The following is a 16,013-nucleotide window of genomic DNA, read 5'->3' on the forward strand; positions in this document are numbered from 1 at the left end:
TTTTTTTTGTCTGACTTTTGTCTTTTGTCTGATGTTTTTGTGATTTTGTTTCTTTTGTCTCGTTTGTGTTGTCTATATTTGTGTCACTTGTGTTACTTTTTGTAATTTTTGTCTTGTTTGTGTCCATTTTTTGTAATTTTATGACTTTCTTGTCTAATTTTTTGTCTCTTTTTGTTTTGTTTTCTGTCAGTGTCTAAATTTGTTGTCATTTTGTGTCTCACTTTGGCCATTTTGTGTCTCATTTTTGTTGTTTTTTGCCTTTTTGCCTGTCTTGTGTTTTTGTCTTATTTTTATCATTTTGTGTTTTACTTTATTTGTCGTTTTGTGTTTTTTTTGTCTCGCTCGTGTTATTTGTCTACTTTTTTGTTGCTTTGTTCCCTTTTTTGTAATTTTTTGTCTGGTTTGTGTCCATTTTTGGTTGTTTTGTTACTTTTTTGTCTAATTTTTTGTCTCTTTTTTGTTTGTTTTCTGTAGGTGTCTCATTTTTTGTCATGATGTTTCTCGCTTTTGTCGTTTTGTCATTTTTGTGACATTTGTCTTGTTTTTGTTGTTTTGTTACTTTTTTGTCTAATTTTTTTGTCTCTTTTTTGTTTTGTTTTGTGTCTGTCCCATTCTTTGTCATTTTGTTTCTCGCTTTTGTCATTGTTGTGATATTTGTCTTGTTTTTGTTGTTTTTTTGTCATTTTTTGTCTGACTTTTGTCATTTGTCTCATGTTTTTGCTATTTTGTTTCTGGTTTTTGTCGTTTTGTTTCCTTTTTCGCTCGCTTGTGTTGTTTGTCTACTTTTTTGTCTGTTTCTTTTTTGATCATTTTTTGTCTCATTTGTTTCCATTTTTTGTCGTTTAGTTATTTTTTGTCTCTTTATCGTTGTGTTTCATGTCAGTGTCTCAGTTTTTGTCATTTACTTTCTCGCTTCTGTCATTTTGTGTCTCATTTTTGTGTCATATTTTGTCTTGTTTATGTTGTTGTTGATTTCGTGCTTATTATCATTAAGCATCGTCGGCAGGCATGCTGCAGACGACACATCACAGAGACAACACACAGACCAACAGAGGCAGTGGTGTTAACCACAGAGCTGCCCTCGCTGGGTGACATTAATCACCGGCTGTGGCCTTAACGTGAAGCCATATTGGCAATTTGGCATCTGCTCCGTGGAAAACCATTTGACTGGAGCGATTCCTCTCTCTACCTGGGAGTCAGCTGTCTTTTATTTAACCTCTGCCTGCCGTTCCTCTGGGGGGATCTGCAGGTGATCAGAGGTCGTCTGGGAGAAACAGCCCCGGATAAATGTCAGCTCAGGCTACACATCCGCACATTTAAATTGCGGTTTTCTCATTTCTTACGCCGTATATCATTAAGGCAAATTTGAGCTGGAGTGTCCTCGGCAGATACCTGGGCTTCAGGCTAACGAAGGGGAGTTGGTTTTAATACCCTCCTCGTCTCCGTAGTGAGCTCTCGTTTTAGCATCTCCACCATCTCATCTGGCGGTCGCTGTGCAGACCTCATCGCCGAGGCCGAGGCACATCTGCAATTCAACATCTGTGTGGTTCAAAGTTACGTCACTTAAGAACAGCCAGAGATACCTGAAGTCTGCAGACCAGAGGTGTCAAATGTACATTTAGTAAACTATGACTTTAAAATAATTGTTGTTTTGATCATGAAGTAAAATACTAGATCGTTTAATGTTCTTTTGTCATTTTGTGTTTCATTTTTGTAATATTTTGTCTTGATTTTGTTGTTGTTTTTTATTGTCTGACTTGTAATTTGTCTCATGTTTTTGTCATTCTGTTTCCGGTTTTTGTCGTTTTGTGTTTCCTTTTTGTCTCGCTTCTGTCGTTTGTCTACTTTTTGTGGTTTTGTTACTTTTTTGTCTCTTTTTTGTTTTGTTTCGTGTCATTTGTCTCCGTTTTTTGCCATTTTGTTTCTTGCTTTTGTCATTTTGTGTCTCATTTTTGTCATATTTTTTGGTGTTTTTTGCCTGACTTGTCGTTAATCTCAAGTTTTTGTCGTTTTGTTTCTGATTCTTGTAGTTTTGTGTTTCACTTGTGTTTTTTGCCTTGTTTTTGTTGATTTATTTCTTTTTTTAGTCTCGTTTCTGTTTATTGTCGACTTTTTTGTCGCTTTGTTTCTTGTTTTGTCATTTTTTTGTCTCGTTTGTGTCCATTTTTGTCGTTTTGTTCTTTTTTTGTCAAATTTTTTGTCGCTTTTTTGTTTTGTTTCATGTCGTTTGTTTCATTTTTCTCATTTTGTGTCTCATTTTTGTGATATTTTTTCTTGTTTTAGTTTTTTTTGTCTGACTTTTGTCATTTTGATCATAAACTAAAATACTATATCATTCAGTTCCAGTTTTGTGTCTCTGTTGTAATGTGTAAATGATAAACTGAGGCTGAATGTTGTTGAAATTGAACTTATTTTTCTGAAGAAATTTAAAGTTTTTCATAATATTTTGTAAAAAGATAATTCCTTAAATGTGAATACCTTCGGAATCTACTTTTTGGCACTAAAACAAAGGAAAATGTGGTTATTTATAGGCTATTATGCTGTGATTTTACTGGTCACTTGAGATCAAACTGGGCTGAAGAAGGAACCTGAACTTAAATAAGTTTAACACTTTGCTCTAAACACTTCACCTGCATTTTTCCTGCTGTTTCTTCCTCCTATAAATATCTATATTTTGCGGCATTAAGTAAAATTTCCGTCTAACTGACAGTTTTACCTGCCAGGAAATCAGCCGGTCGCATTTCAGTCTCACTGTTTTTGAGGAAAAAGCTGCTAGAAATGTGATTTATGCTCGCTTATCTTCTGTAAACCTTCATGTAAAACGTATTTCTGTGTAGGAATCAGAGCTGGAAGTGTCAGAGTGTACATCTGTCTGATATATTACAGTAGCTTGTAATATCAGAATACCTCTCCCCCTCGCTGATGTTCTGACTCATCTTCTTTAAAGACGCAAAATTTCTTTTTTGATTGAAGCTTTACCAAAAGCCAATATTTTTGTGGCAGTGATTACCTTTTTTTTTTTTAATTTGGCAGGCAGGAACGTCCTGTCCGTCGATGAAGAAGGTAAGCAGCCTCTTAAAAGAAGCTGAATCCACTGCAGGATTTAAAGACTGTTGAGTGGAAAAAAAAAAAAATCCTCCCACACCAGAGTTCTCTGCTCAGATGTCTAATTACTAATAATATCAACACACACAGACTCGCTGTGGACAAACTTCTGTCGTATCAGAAGTGGTTTTCGGCTTCGTATCGGCTCTGCTCGATGATATAAAATTTCACAGATCAGTCGGGTCTCTCCTTCACAGAACCTCTGGAAGACGGTAGGGATGTTGGCTAAGCTCACACACGCACAGATTGTGGATGTTGCCAAGCTTTCGCCAGCAGCTGAAGAACGCAAGAGGGAAGGGAGAAAGGAAAGGAAAGGAGGGGGCAGGAGAGGAGAAAGAGGAGGGATGAAAAGGTGGGAAGAGGATTAGAGTATAGGGTGGCACAGTGATGAGGAGAAAGGTGTAAGTGGAGGAAAGGGGGGAGAAAATGGTGCTCAAAAAAGGGGATAAAAAGATCAAAGATAGGTCGGAAAGATTGGGGTGCGGAGGTGGAAATGAAGGAGGTTGTTTGGATGAGAAAGAGGGAAAAGTGAGTGAAGGGAGATCTTGAATCTGACTCCCAGATTCCACAAATTCCCACCAGAACAAACCAGTGGAAACCACTTCTCCTCCTCCTCCTCCTCCTCCATACGCCATCACCTGCTGGGTTCTCACACAATCAATTGATTACAAACGGCACTTATCATCTCCGCTATTGAACGCTCACTATAGCGCACAATCACAACACTCTCATTAATCTGCATTCACCGCCTTATGGAATCACCGAGATCCGCTCCTGTGATTCCACAATGACGTTAATTTGGATTTGAGTGGGGACTTGAGAGCCCAGTAAGAGAGGGGGGTGGAATTTGACTTTTCTGGCCTCCTCGCGACGATAAATCTCCTTTTTTTGTAATTCAAAAGAGAAAACGATGGTGGGTTTGTTGCTGTCGGTGTGTTTTGGATGGATGTTGGTGACAGGGCACTTTGAATTATGAGCTGAGAATGAGAGAGCGAGGTAGAGACAGACAGACAGACAGAGAGAGAGACTAGACAGACTAATCTGTGGCTTCAATAATGGATGTACCTGGAAACTACTGAACCATGGGGGCACTACCAGACATGACAGAGTGTGCGTGTGTGCGCGCGCGTCACCACAGCGAAGGGGCGAGTCTGTCTGTGAGTGTGTGCGCGCGCGTGTGCGCGCAGCCAGGGCGTGAATGTGAAGGAGACTGTGCGTAAAAGTGGATGCGCGTTTCTGCATTTTTTTTTATGTGTGGAAGCGCGTGTGCATGTCAGTATATTTGCAAGTGTGCGTGCATGTGCGTGCATGTGCGTGCACGTGCGTCCCCCCCTTCCTGCACACCTTGCCTCCTTAGCCGCCTCTTCTTCAGTCCAAATATCCGGACTTTGGAGAAGATGTCGACCAGGTTCCCGTTGCACAGCCCCTGCTTCTTGCCGGGGCTCTTCCGCCGCCGGTGAGTGGTCGGTCGGTGAGCGTGTTGCTCCCTCGCTTGTCGCTTCTGCCGGATCAAACCGCTGGCGATGGCCGCTGCCATGTCTCAGCCGTCTCCGTCCGCGTCTCCGGTCTTCTTCGGTTGGTGTCCACCGGAGGAGGACGGAGCGCAGACAACAGCAAACCTCCACAGTCTCCGCCGCTCTCTGTCTCTCTCTCTCTCTCTCTTTTTTACTGGCTACAACGGCCCCATGCTTCCAAGTCCACAGTAATAAACACCTGACGTTACTGCATATTGTCTCCCGTTGAGCCGGTTACCTGTCCGTCACGTCTCACCGGTCCGTCCGTCAGTCAGACCGTCACTGAGCGGCTCCTCCGAGAGATTTCTGCGGAGCCCGGTTTCCATTTGGAGCCTCCATGGATGAACCGGAGACGCCTCAAGAAATCACTTGTCCCTTTTTTTTGTCTTTGCTCTGGGAGGGTGGAAATAATAATAACAAAAGAAGCAAAAACCGGCCGTTTGTATTCCGCTGACTGGAGCGGGAGGCGCGCGTGCCACCGCGAGCCGCTCGAGCTGCGTGAAACTGGCGAGAGTCACCGAGTGCGCGACGGGAAGGAGGGCGGTGTGAGTTTCAGAGTAAAGCTGCACCCGGGAGGACTTTTCTCATTTCTCACACGTGTAATGACGAGAAGAAATGTTTAGCCTTCCATGAACAGGCTGTTTTATTTATACAGGAAGTCATCAGGCACGGAAAAGTACAAGGAAAAAATGCAAATAAATCAGAAAATCATAAATAATTAAAGTGCATGCTGATTTTAAAGAATGATTAAAACTGAATATGACAGTAGAAAATGACAGATTATTTAAAAAAATAAATGATAAAATGATCATAAAAATCATAGTATTACAGTTTGGAGCAGACATTATAATTTAATTTCATTTAGGTTAGAGTATTATTTTTATTGCTGCCGTCAATGAGCAAGTTTTTATCTAATCTGTCATTTATAAGAAAGAAATAATTCTAAAAAATAATAATAATAATAGTGCTATTACTACTACAACTAATAATAATAACAACAATATGTTAGTTATAATATATATGACATAATAAATACTTATTTAATAAAGACAATTATCATTTTTTAATTCTGAATTAGGCTGTAGATATTACGCAGGATATTGCACTAAATTTTAAATGCATTCGTTGTGTTCTCTTTAAGATTTAATCCTTTTTATTAACATTAACTGGTTACTTCTTTCTCCTACAATTGAATCTGATGACCATTTAGTGAAGTTTTAGTTCCTTATTAACCTTTATTTCTATTTTAATATTTGCATTTATCTGGCTTTGTGTTCCGACCTGTCCTGGGTGTCCCCTGCCTTCGCCCGAGTCAGCTGGGATAGGCTCCAGCACCCCCCGCGACCCTAATGAGGATGAAGCGGTGTATAGAGGATGGATGGATGGCTTTGTGTTCCTATTTTTCTAGCACACTTGTATTACATACAGCTAATTATATTATTAGTTTTTAGTGTGTTCATATCATATTTTTTTCTTTTAATACTGTACTATGCTGCATGTAGTAATGACACCTTTACTGCTAAAATTACCAAATTGCATTTTATCTTGGCGGTCTATGCAATAATAATTAATCTAAATGTACTTTCTTTTCACGTGTCATGTTCAGATAGACTAAATCTGATAATTCAGGTATAAATAAATGTTAATGTATATTCAATTCAAACACTTTGGATCAGAAGTGGTTCATGTTTTAAGAAGCTGGCGTCCATTAATCACGCTTGTTATTTTGAAAGTAATGACCGGATGTCCTCGCGCTGGTCGGTCTGTGCGGCTTTACGCACGAAGACGCGAGCGCTCGGTGGAACCACACACCTGCTGGAGCCACGCGCCTGGCCAGCAGTCACACACGCGCTCTGGGAAACAGCTGGTCATCGTCATCCAGGTGTGCGCGCGTGTGTGTGTGCTATATCCATTCTCATTTATCACCTTTAGGTATATTTGTGGCCTGTAATTTTACGTGATGGTATTTTTTTTAACTTTTATTTTGTCTTCTCAGGATTCATGTTCTATAATTTAATAGATATTTTATCTGCTAATTTTACGATTTTTTGTAAATATTGTATATTTTTAGCTCCCCTAAGCCCCGAAAAGCTCATCTGTGTGTATCACGGTTACATATTCAGTATATTTTCCAATGAAAATAATCCCTGTCTACATTTAAATTATGAGTTGTGACCACACTGCTTCCTCTAGAATGTGCAGATCTATAAAGTCCCTGCAGCTCGACCACACCAGCTCAGGCTACACAATGACTGCAGGAGTAATTCAATTGTACCTTTTCTCACTGGAAAATTATTCCGAAGAAGAACGACGACGAAGAAATCTTTCATATCCGTCCATCACAGAGGTCTCTTTTTGACCAAGCTGGTTCCAGTGCTAGTTCAGAGCCAGTGCCTGACTTGGCACCAGTTTTTTTTTTTTTGTTTCCACCAACTAAGCACCGGCTCAAGGCTCCAACAACTGGTGCTTTTCATGCTCTAACTCTTTGCTGGACCAGAGTTAAGAACCAAGGACGTTACGGTGACCAACGATCAACGACGGAAACGCAGAACGGTCATTTTTAAACAGCCGAGCGTTACTGATAGTAGTGTTTAGTGTTTGCGTTTTGAAAACCAGTAAATATGGACGCCAAATCCAAGCAGCAGTGGTCTGAAGAGGAGACCCGGTGATTCCTGGAGAAGTTAGAGGGAGACTCTCGGACCAAGCCGGTGTTCGAAAAGCCTCAACTAACTCCTCAATAAAATTAAAAAGCTCAAAAATGTCTACACGGACCAGAAAACGGAGCAGATCCCCTATTTTGACCTGCTACATTCTGTGATTCCAACCGGGACCCTGAACGCCACAGTCATGACAGTGGTCCATGTCCAAGTCAATATTTTACCCATTTTTTTCTGCCCCTTCCAACACATTAGCTTCAAAATCTGTTCTCTCGCTACCTAATACATCCCACTGATGGGCAGCTGCCACTTTAACAAGACAACCAGTGTCATTCACATCACCTGCAGTGATTTTGTGCCGTTTCACCTCAGTTTCCTCTCAAAGAAATCACACTACCCTCGTTAACTTTTGTCGCGCTTGTACACAGATGCTGAGACAGATTTCCTCACCTCATACATCCCTGCTGTCTGTCTGCATACAGCTCATGAAAAGCCGTCAGAATGAGTGGTTTAAAAAATGCAGGAGGCTGCGGGCTCGATTGGCAGGCTGATAAACCTCACAGCAGCCTCTCATGTCTGCTTCGTCTACTGTACACGTGCTTATATGTATTCCAGGTGTAGATTTTCCACCTGTAAGCTGAAACTGCAGGGACTGAATACGGTACGCTCACATTTCCCCTGTGATATAACAGGTGCAGCTCTCATACATTGCATCCACAATCCCACCAAGTGAAAGTATTATTCTAAAAAGTTATATCCTGAGTCAAGTTTTGGCAAAATTTCCCAAGCCAGCATGAATTAGTCTTTCCAGCACTGCATGTAGGTCAGCCATCAGTCCAGAATAAAGAGCTGGGCTGGGACCCAGCTGGACACAAAGAACACTGAAATGAATTTCTTCCTTTCTTCTGGGGAAACTGATATCAAAGAAAATCCCCCCAAAACCTCCGCCAGTGTGTCTGTCCGTACCATGAATAATGAACCATAAGGGTTGAACCTCCGTCTTATCAGGGAGCGGCACAATTCATCGAGCTGGCACGCTGTAATTCCCCGCAGATATCTGACAGCAACGATATTGATATTTGCAGACACAGTATGCCGCTTCAGTGCTTTAATGTTTTCGTAAAACTCCGTCCAACACTTTCGGTGACGGAGCAAAAAATATGTCTGGCCGTAATTCAATTTAATTTGCTTTGGCTGTCTATAATTCCTCTAAGGATTCCCCCGGTGGCTTTGGTGATGCACTAAAACTTCTTCAGACGGTGGAACTTCTTCTTTTGCAGCAGAAATACGCATGAAATTTATTCTGCCGGTCCCAACTTCACAGTGGAGGAGGCTGATTCACCGCAGGTTGAAGCCTTTTGATTCCTGTGCAGATTGTTTCTGCTCTTAGATCCATAATAACACTAAATAGGAGCAGAAAACTGAGATGTGGATCCAAAAAAAAGGACTAAACCCTGTAAAATCCACTGTTGCAAAAATACAACATCAGTTTTATTTTTTAAATTATTTTCTATTGAACATATATTTATATATCTATATCTATATCTGTCTATATATAGATATAGATATATGGGTATAGATATGTGTGTGTGTATAAACCCATATATAGAAAAAATCGGAACAAAAATGTGTCATATATTTTATATGTATTTTTTAATTGAAAATTAATGATGTATAAAATAAATTATATATACATTTTTGCAAAATTTTTTCTATGTTTGGGTATATATATATATATATATATATATATGTGTGTGTGTGTTTATATGAGTATGCATATGTACAAAAAATAAAATAAACAAGCAAAAAATTATATATATGAATAATTTCTGTTATGTTAGATTACATAACAGAAATTATTCATATATATAATTTTTTGCCTGTTTTTCTGTATTTGGGTGTATATATATATATATATATATATACACACACACACACACACGTTTTTTTTTCCTCTATGTGGGTCTTGCAAGGTTGAGGGTAGCAGGTGAAGCAGATTAAAAAAATAATCTGATGTGAGGCTTGGTGACTCAGGCAGGTTAGAACATGACATACTTTAGGCTGCTGATATTTTGTGTGTGTGTGTGTGTGTGTGTGTGTGTGTGTGTGTGTGTGTGTGTGTGTGTGTGTGTGTGTGTGTGTGTGTGTGTGTGTGTGTGTGTGTGTGTGTGTGTGTGTGTGTGTGTGTGTGTGTGTGTGTGTGTGTGTGTGGTATTCATAGACAAATACATGCACAGTTGCTCTTTCCCCCCATTGAACTGTGATGCATTTCTGGCCTCATTCCCACTAGGTGGCAGCAGAGCATGTCTAAGAGACTGCAGCTCCCTGATAACAGCATCCTGTACAGCAGGAGATTCAAACTCCACATCCAGCCCAGTTTGATCTCAAGTGACCAGTAAAATCACAGTATAATAACCTAGAAATAACCACAGCTCCTTTTTTTCCTTTGTTTTAGTGCAAAAAAGTCCATTCATAACATGCTCACATTTAATGAACTATCTTTTTACAAAACATGAGCAAACTGAAATTTGTTCAGAAAAATAAATTATATTCCAACAACATTCAGCCTCATTTTATCATTTACACATGACAACTTCTAGATCACAGAATGTCTACAAAGGAACACAACATTTAGTCACAGGAATCTGGAACTGAACAATATAGCATTTTACTTTATGGAAGTGTTAACAAAACAAAAAGAGGCAAAAAAAAATTAGACAAAAAAGTTACAAAGCGACAAAAAACAGACACAAATGAGACAAAAAATGACAAAAACACGAGACAAACACACAACAAAAAAATCAGACAAAACAACAAAAACAAGACCAAAATTACAAAAATAAGACACAACAACAAAAGCGAGACAGTGACAACAAATGTGACAAACGACAAAAATGTGACAAAAGATTACACAAGTGGCACAAAATGAGATACAAATGACAGAATATTGCAAAAATGAGACAAAAAATGACAAAAAGAAGACAAAATATTTTTAAAAAAAGACACAAAATGACAAAAAAGTTACAAATAACAAAAACGAGACAAAAAATACAAAAATGACACAAAAATGATAAAAACGAGACAGAAAACAAAAACAGACAACACAAGTGAAACCAAAAAAAACACACGAAATGACTAAAAAAACATGAGACAAACGATTAAAGATTTCAATTTGCAGATGGTCCCTGTTCACTCCATAGCCACCAGTGTTAATTCTGCAGCTGAAAGACAACTACGTTTGATAAAACTGCCCTTGTAGCACATTATCTACCTGATAACGATTGGAAATATGCGTTGTTTATGTTTTGACAACGTACGTCTAATGAGTGATGGATGCCGGCAGTCCGAATCTGTGAATATCTTTCCAACTTTTCCGAACTTAGTGGCCAGCCGTAAAGAGCGAAAGTCCAGAAAGGACGAATAACGAACGAAACTCTGATGTCCGAGTGCCTTTGAATGCACCATGTAGACGTAACGGTTCTACTGTACAGTTGATGCTGCTACAGATACCGGCTGCTCTTCGACCGTTGGGCTTCGACATGGCCGGTAAAACAGCAGTTAGACTGGGTTAGACCTCATGGTAATATAACTGTACATAATATATTAAACGCTAATACTGTCTAAGTTCACATAAAGGGTTTTCTTGTGAGACGAGCCTGGCCTTGCTAATTTTCACTGATGTAGCTAGCAGCTAGCTAACGGTAGAGAACAGCCACAGAAGGATTTTTATTTTTTTGTTCTGCTTTTGTGGTAAGTGCAAGCTGTGGTTCTGAAAACAGACTTTAAGTCAAAAATAAATCACACTTTAATTAAGACTTTACATGACTTTAACCCTTTAAATCCCCATTTTATGAGCACCTTTTAAATTACCGTAACTCAACCATTTGTGCACGCAAAAGAAAATTCAATCGGTTCCTGAAAGAAGAGAAGGTGCACTTTATGAAGTATTACTGTACATCCAGCAGCGTCTTGGTATAATCAAGTTTAAATTTTTGTAAATATTTCTTATAGTTCATATTATACGTTTTTGTTGTCTAATATTTTGTTCATGTTCAGCTCCAGTTCCTAAGTTAGTAAAATCCTGAAAAATCCAACTAAATATTTTTTCACTTCAACCAAAATATATTTTAATTGTTTATTTCGCCAAATCTTGCTATTTGATACCCCTACTCTACAGCGTTATCAGATCTAGCTTATCAGAAGCTGCGTTTCCATTACCCTTAGATATGCAAAAAATGTAAAGAGCGCAATAAAAAACTGGTATTGGAAACACCTGAATTTCGAAAAAGGACTAAAATATGGCTAAAAAGTTTTTACGCTCTCATGAGGTGGTTTTTCAGACGTTTCGATATTGAAAAATATCGCAAAAGCGCAATGGAAACACTTTTTCCGCAGTTATACGTCACCGGACGTGACGTACCTGGTCACATGACCAGTTCTCTCGGAGTAAACATGGCGCGGTACGTGTGGACAGAAGAGGAGACCGAGACTTTTCTTGCCATTATTCTTGAGAAAAACATCACTGCCATACTAGACAGCAAACAGCAGAGGAATGCAGAGTGTCCATCTTCCTGCAGTGAAATCTCGTGGGATGATATTTTACGAGAGTTACAATGCCTCTGCCCAGAGCAACCTTCAATGGAAACACGTTCAACGCGCAAATATACTTTGTCAAAATTTTAGAAATATCGCTTTTATTTTGCGTAAAACTGTAATGGAAACCCAACTAGTGTGTCTCAGTAGGAGAGTAGAAGCAAGATAAAAGCCTGACTGGATGTTAAACCTTCTCATAAAAACCCTTCATTAAAAGCCAAGTGAAGTTCAGAAGCCTTAATCAGATTTTAGTTGTGTTTTTCTGTATATTTTACTGTGTTTAATCAGCATCAACATGTTCGTATGCATCTTCCGTGCGCCTAAAGTCTTCGCTTTGAATCCTCGGCTTTCGTCCTTGATGCTGCTGACACAGTGCCTTTTAAATATATCTCTCTTCCTTGTCTTTCTCCCAGACATCGGGGGGGGGGGGGGAAAGAACAAAAACAGAAGAGAAGATGGTGTGTGAATGCATGAGTGTGTGTGTGGGAACGAAGAAGATGCGTACATGGTTTTATCCAGGTCAGCCCAAGTGAGGGAGTTATGAATAAATCAAAGCTACATTTACATTAAAATTCAGCTCTTCGCCTGCTTTTTATAACATCCCAGAAAGGCGGGACGCAGCTCTTAAACTTCAAAAGGAAGAAATTCTTTGCACTCCACTTATTCTGCCTTTCCACCCCCTCGGAAAAAAAAAAAATATATCTGCACAATCCAAATCTTTGTGCTTGTGCGGGGACACAAACACAGAAAAAACAAGAACACACAAGGACTGAAATATGCAAAAATGAGAAAGGATGTGCTCGTGTTGTCCATCCAAATCCGCCTGCACCCCTTTATTTTATTATATTTGGAGATTCTCTGCATGCTTCTGTTATTTTGGGTCTGTGCAGAGGCAACAGCGCCCTCTACAGGCACAAAAGAGGAACAGCAGCCTCCTCTTTTTTCTCCTCTTTTTTTAATCTCTTCTTTTTCCTTTCTTACAATAATACGGTTTAGATTTGTACTTTTCTATTCAGTGATTCTGGTAACAGTGTGGTTCATTAATGATGGGTAGAATCATATTTGCAGTGGAAATAATGAGAAATTATCATTCTAAAGCTCATTTTGGGGCCTTAAACTTTCTTGTGGTTCAAATATCTGTCATATTTGAACCACACGAAACAAGAGCTAAACTTTTCTGATAAGATCTTTTATTGCTCCGTCATCATTATCATCCACCTCCTCGCACCCTTTTTTTTTTTTACACGTTGCCGCATAGCAAAAGATTCTGCTTTATCGTCGAACAGCTGGGACAAGAAAAGAAAGCAGAAGGGTGACGGCTGGTTGTGTGTTGGAGTTGTTGCTGACACAGATTTCACAGAACGTGTTGTCGGTATTTCAGAGGAGTCATCACTTTTGTTGCTACTTTTGAAAGGTTTTCGGTCCAGAAGTCCTTCACCACATGTACCAACTGTAGTGTCCACGCAAGATATCTGAAATTTATAGTAGAATTTAGGAGGCTGGTTGGCTCATTTCCATGCTGTGAACCTTTTTCAGCAAAATAGTCAAAGTCTTACATGAGTGTTTTCAGAGTTTCAGCTCTAAATACTGCAGAGGTGGTTCATTTTACCATCATGTTAGCTTGAAATGCACATTCATGAACCTGCAGCCACAGAAACCCAGTTAAGTAAACTCTACATAGATCCACATTTTACGTTTTTCGGGAGGCATTAAGCAAATTAAATACAACTTATTATTTTGTGCGACTGTGTATTGTTATTTGGTTCGTTATTAGGTCTACAACTGGTGACTTTATGTCCAAAACAGCATCATTATCCTTAATAAATGCTCAAAATGACACCATTTATCAGCCAGAAACTGTAAACATTTGAGAACTGTACAGATTTGACACTTTCTGACAGTTATTGATCTCCTCATCTGTGACATGCTTTTACCAGATCTCACTTTAAATTGATGATATTTCATGTCTCGTTTAAAATAATTTACCTAAAAGGAATAATTTGCATTACCCAGATATTGTAAAGAACAAAGAATCTCTCTGTTCAGCGTAGGGCTGGACCCGGATATTCTTTGGCTACGGCGCCATCCAGATATTAATTTTCGTATCCGAATATTCGCTCGGACGTTACCGGGCGAAACGAAAATTCGGCGTTACTCTCTTCCCTTCGCCTTCGCCCCCCCCCCTTGGTCGGAAGTTATGGGGTGAAACGAATATTCGGATATTCATCTTTAATAGGGCCCCAATATCCGGAGACCAGAAACCACTATTCGGGCCAGCCCTTGTTCTTAACTTAAACTTAACTTCTACTCGGCTGAACTGCAGGCAGTGTTCACACAGAGCAGACAAAATGGAAAAAGTACGACATGTATAGTATGTAGCTTTACCTTTTATCTAGCATTGTTAAGACCTGTGCATGCCTTGATTTTGGAATTTTTCAGTTTTTGTAAGCTAAATAGTCAAAATGAAATCTAAATTCAGCTATTTCCTTCTCGTTTTTATGATTCATTTAACTTTGTTATGCTGCACAAAAGACATTACTACCTTCTTTTTGCTTCTCGCCATGACTTTACTGTTTCCATCGAGGTGCAGGACTTTGTATTGGTGTGAAAAATGAGCCCACAGTGAGTAAAAATGGAACAGGAGAACACCCAGAAACTGCTGAAGTGTTACTCAATAGTTACACCAGCTCGGCTTCTGCCTCCTCCTTGCTAAAACTGAAATTTTACACCTAGTCAGGAGCGGGCAGAAAGTCAAAATCTAGACTAATTCTGTAGTCACGACTCAGGACGACACAGCTTGTTACACAGAAGACGACGGCATCAACAAGTGGGCAGAGTTATTAACACGCACCTTCGTAAATCACAGATACCTGAACCAAAACTATGTCGAAACCCTGTTAAAGAAAATACAGCCTCAAGCGCTTAGAATGTGACAAACGCCTCTGTTGTACCGCGTGTCGTGAACTTCTTTGTAAACGCACAGAAAACAAAGATCAGAAGCGAGCAGCCGTCTTCACCCTCCCACATCCGTCATGTTCACTGCTTCTTCTCAAGGTGGTTGAGCAGGTTTTGGTGGTTGGATGCCAGGACTGTTCAACAACTCCTTTCTGTTTCTCTCTCTTGGCAAGCAGGGAGAGCACTTGTGTCTCAGACAAATAACTTTTTTTTTGGTTATTAATTAGGTTTATTCGTGTCTAGTTGCTTTTAAAAGTGATGTTTTGGATTGAAAACAAAAAGCTAAGGCCATGCAAACACTTTACTGTTGCTTTAAATCTTATTTTGACCATTTTGACAAATGTTTCCTTTGTTTAGTGCAAAAAAGTCTATTCTGAAAATGTTCACATTTATGGAATTATCTTTTTGCAAAACATCACGAACAACCTGAAATTTCTTGAGAAAAGTAGATTCAATTTCAGCAACATTCAGCCTCAGTTTATCATTTCCACATTACAACTTACAGATCAGAGTTTCTACAAAGGAGCACGACATTTATTCATCTGGAAATGGACAATATAGTATTTTAGTTTATGATCAAGACAAAAGTCAGACAAATATTACACAAATGACACGAATCAAAACAAAAATAGACAAAAAAATTCACCAAAAAAAGTTGCAAAGTGACAAAAAATGGACACACGAGACAAGAAACTCCACAAATGAGACAAAAAAATGACAAACAATACACAAAACAATGAATAAAGCAAAACACAAAGTGGCAAAAATTAAACAATTGACACAAAACAAAACAAAAAGGAGACAAACAATTTGACCAAAAAAGTCACAAAGTGACAAAAAAATGGACACACGGGACAAAAAATGAGAAAAGCGAGAAAAAAATGACAAAAAAGTTACAAAACAACAAAAAATGGACACACGAGACAAGAAATTACACAAATGAGACAAAAAATGACAAAATGACAGAAACAATACACAAAGCAATGAATAAAGCAAAACACAAAGTGGCAAAAATAAAACAATCGACACAAAACAAAACAAAAAGGAGACAAACAATTTCACAAAAAAGTTACAAAGCTACAAAACAATGGACAAAAGACACAAACGAGACAAAAAATGAGAAAAGCGAGAAACAAAATGACAAAAAAGTAGACAAAAAACACATGCGAGACAAAAAGGAAACAAAACG

The 16,013-nt window shown here is 39.0% G+C and overlaps 1 protein-coding gene across 4 annotated transcripts in view; it reads right to left on the reverse strand.

Annotated features, from left to right (window-relative positions):
* Nucleotides 1-16,013, reverse strand: part of LOC110958397 (fibroblast growth factor 14-like) — an 82,276-nt gene that overhangs the window by 40,492 nt on the left and 25,771 nt on the right. Inside the window, exon 1 of one of the 4 annotated variants that reach the window (XM_022204917.2) lies at nucleotides 4,450-5,136. The exons of the other annotated variants lie outside the window; for them this stretch is intronic. Coding sequence (XP_022060609.1) covers nucleotides 4,450-4,642 — 193 coding nt within the window. The 5' untranslated portion in view covers nucleotides 4,643-5,136. Of the gene's footprint in view, nucleotides 1-4,449; nucleotides 5,137-16,013 lie in introns of those variants that run through there. 4 annotated transcript variants of the gene reach the window in all.

Source organism: Acanthochromis polyacanthus, chromosome 22 (assembly GCF_021347895.1).
Source record: "Acanthochromis polyacanthus isolate Apoly-LR-REF ecotype Palm Island chromosome 22, KAUST_Apoly_ChrSc, whole genome shotgun sequence".
Taxonomy (NCBI): domain Eukaryota; kingdom Metazoa; phylum Chordata; class Actinopteri; family Pomacentridae; genus Acanthochromis; species Acanthochromis polyacanthus.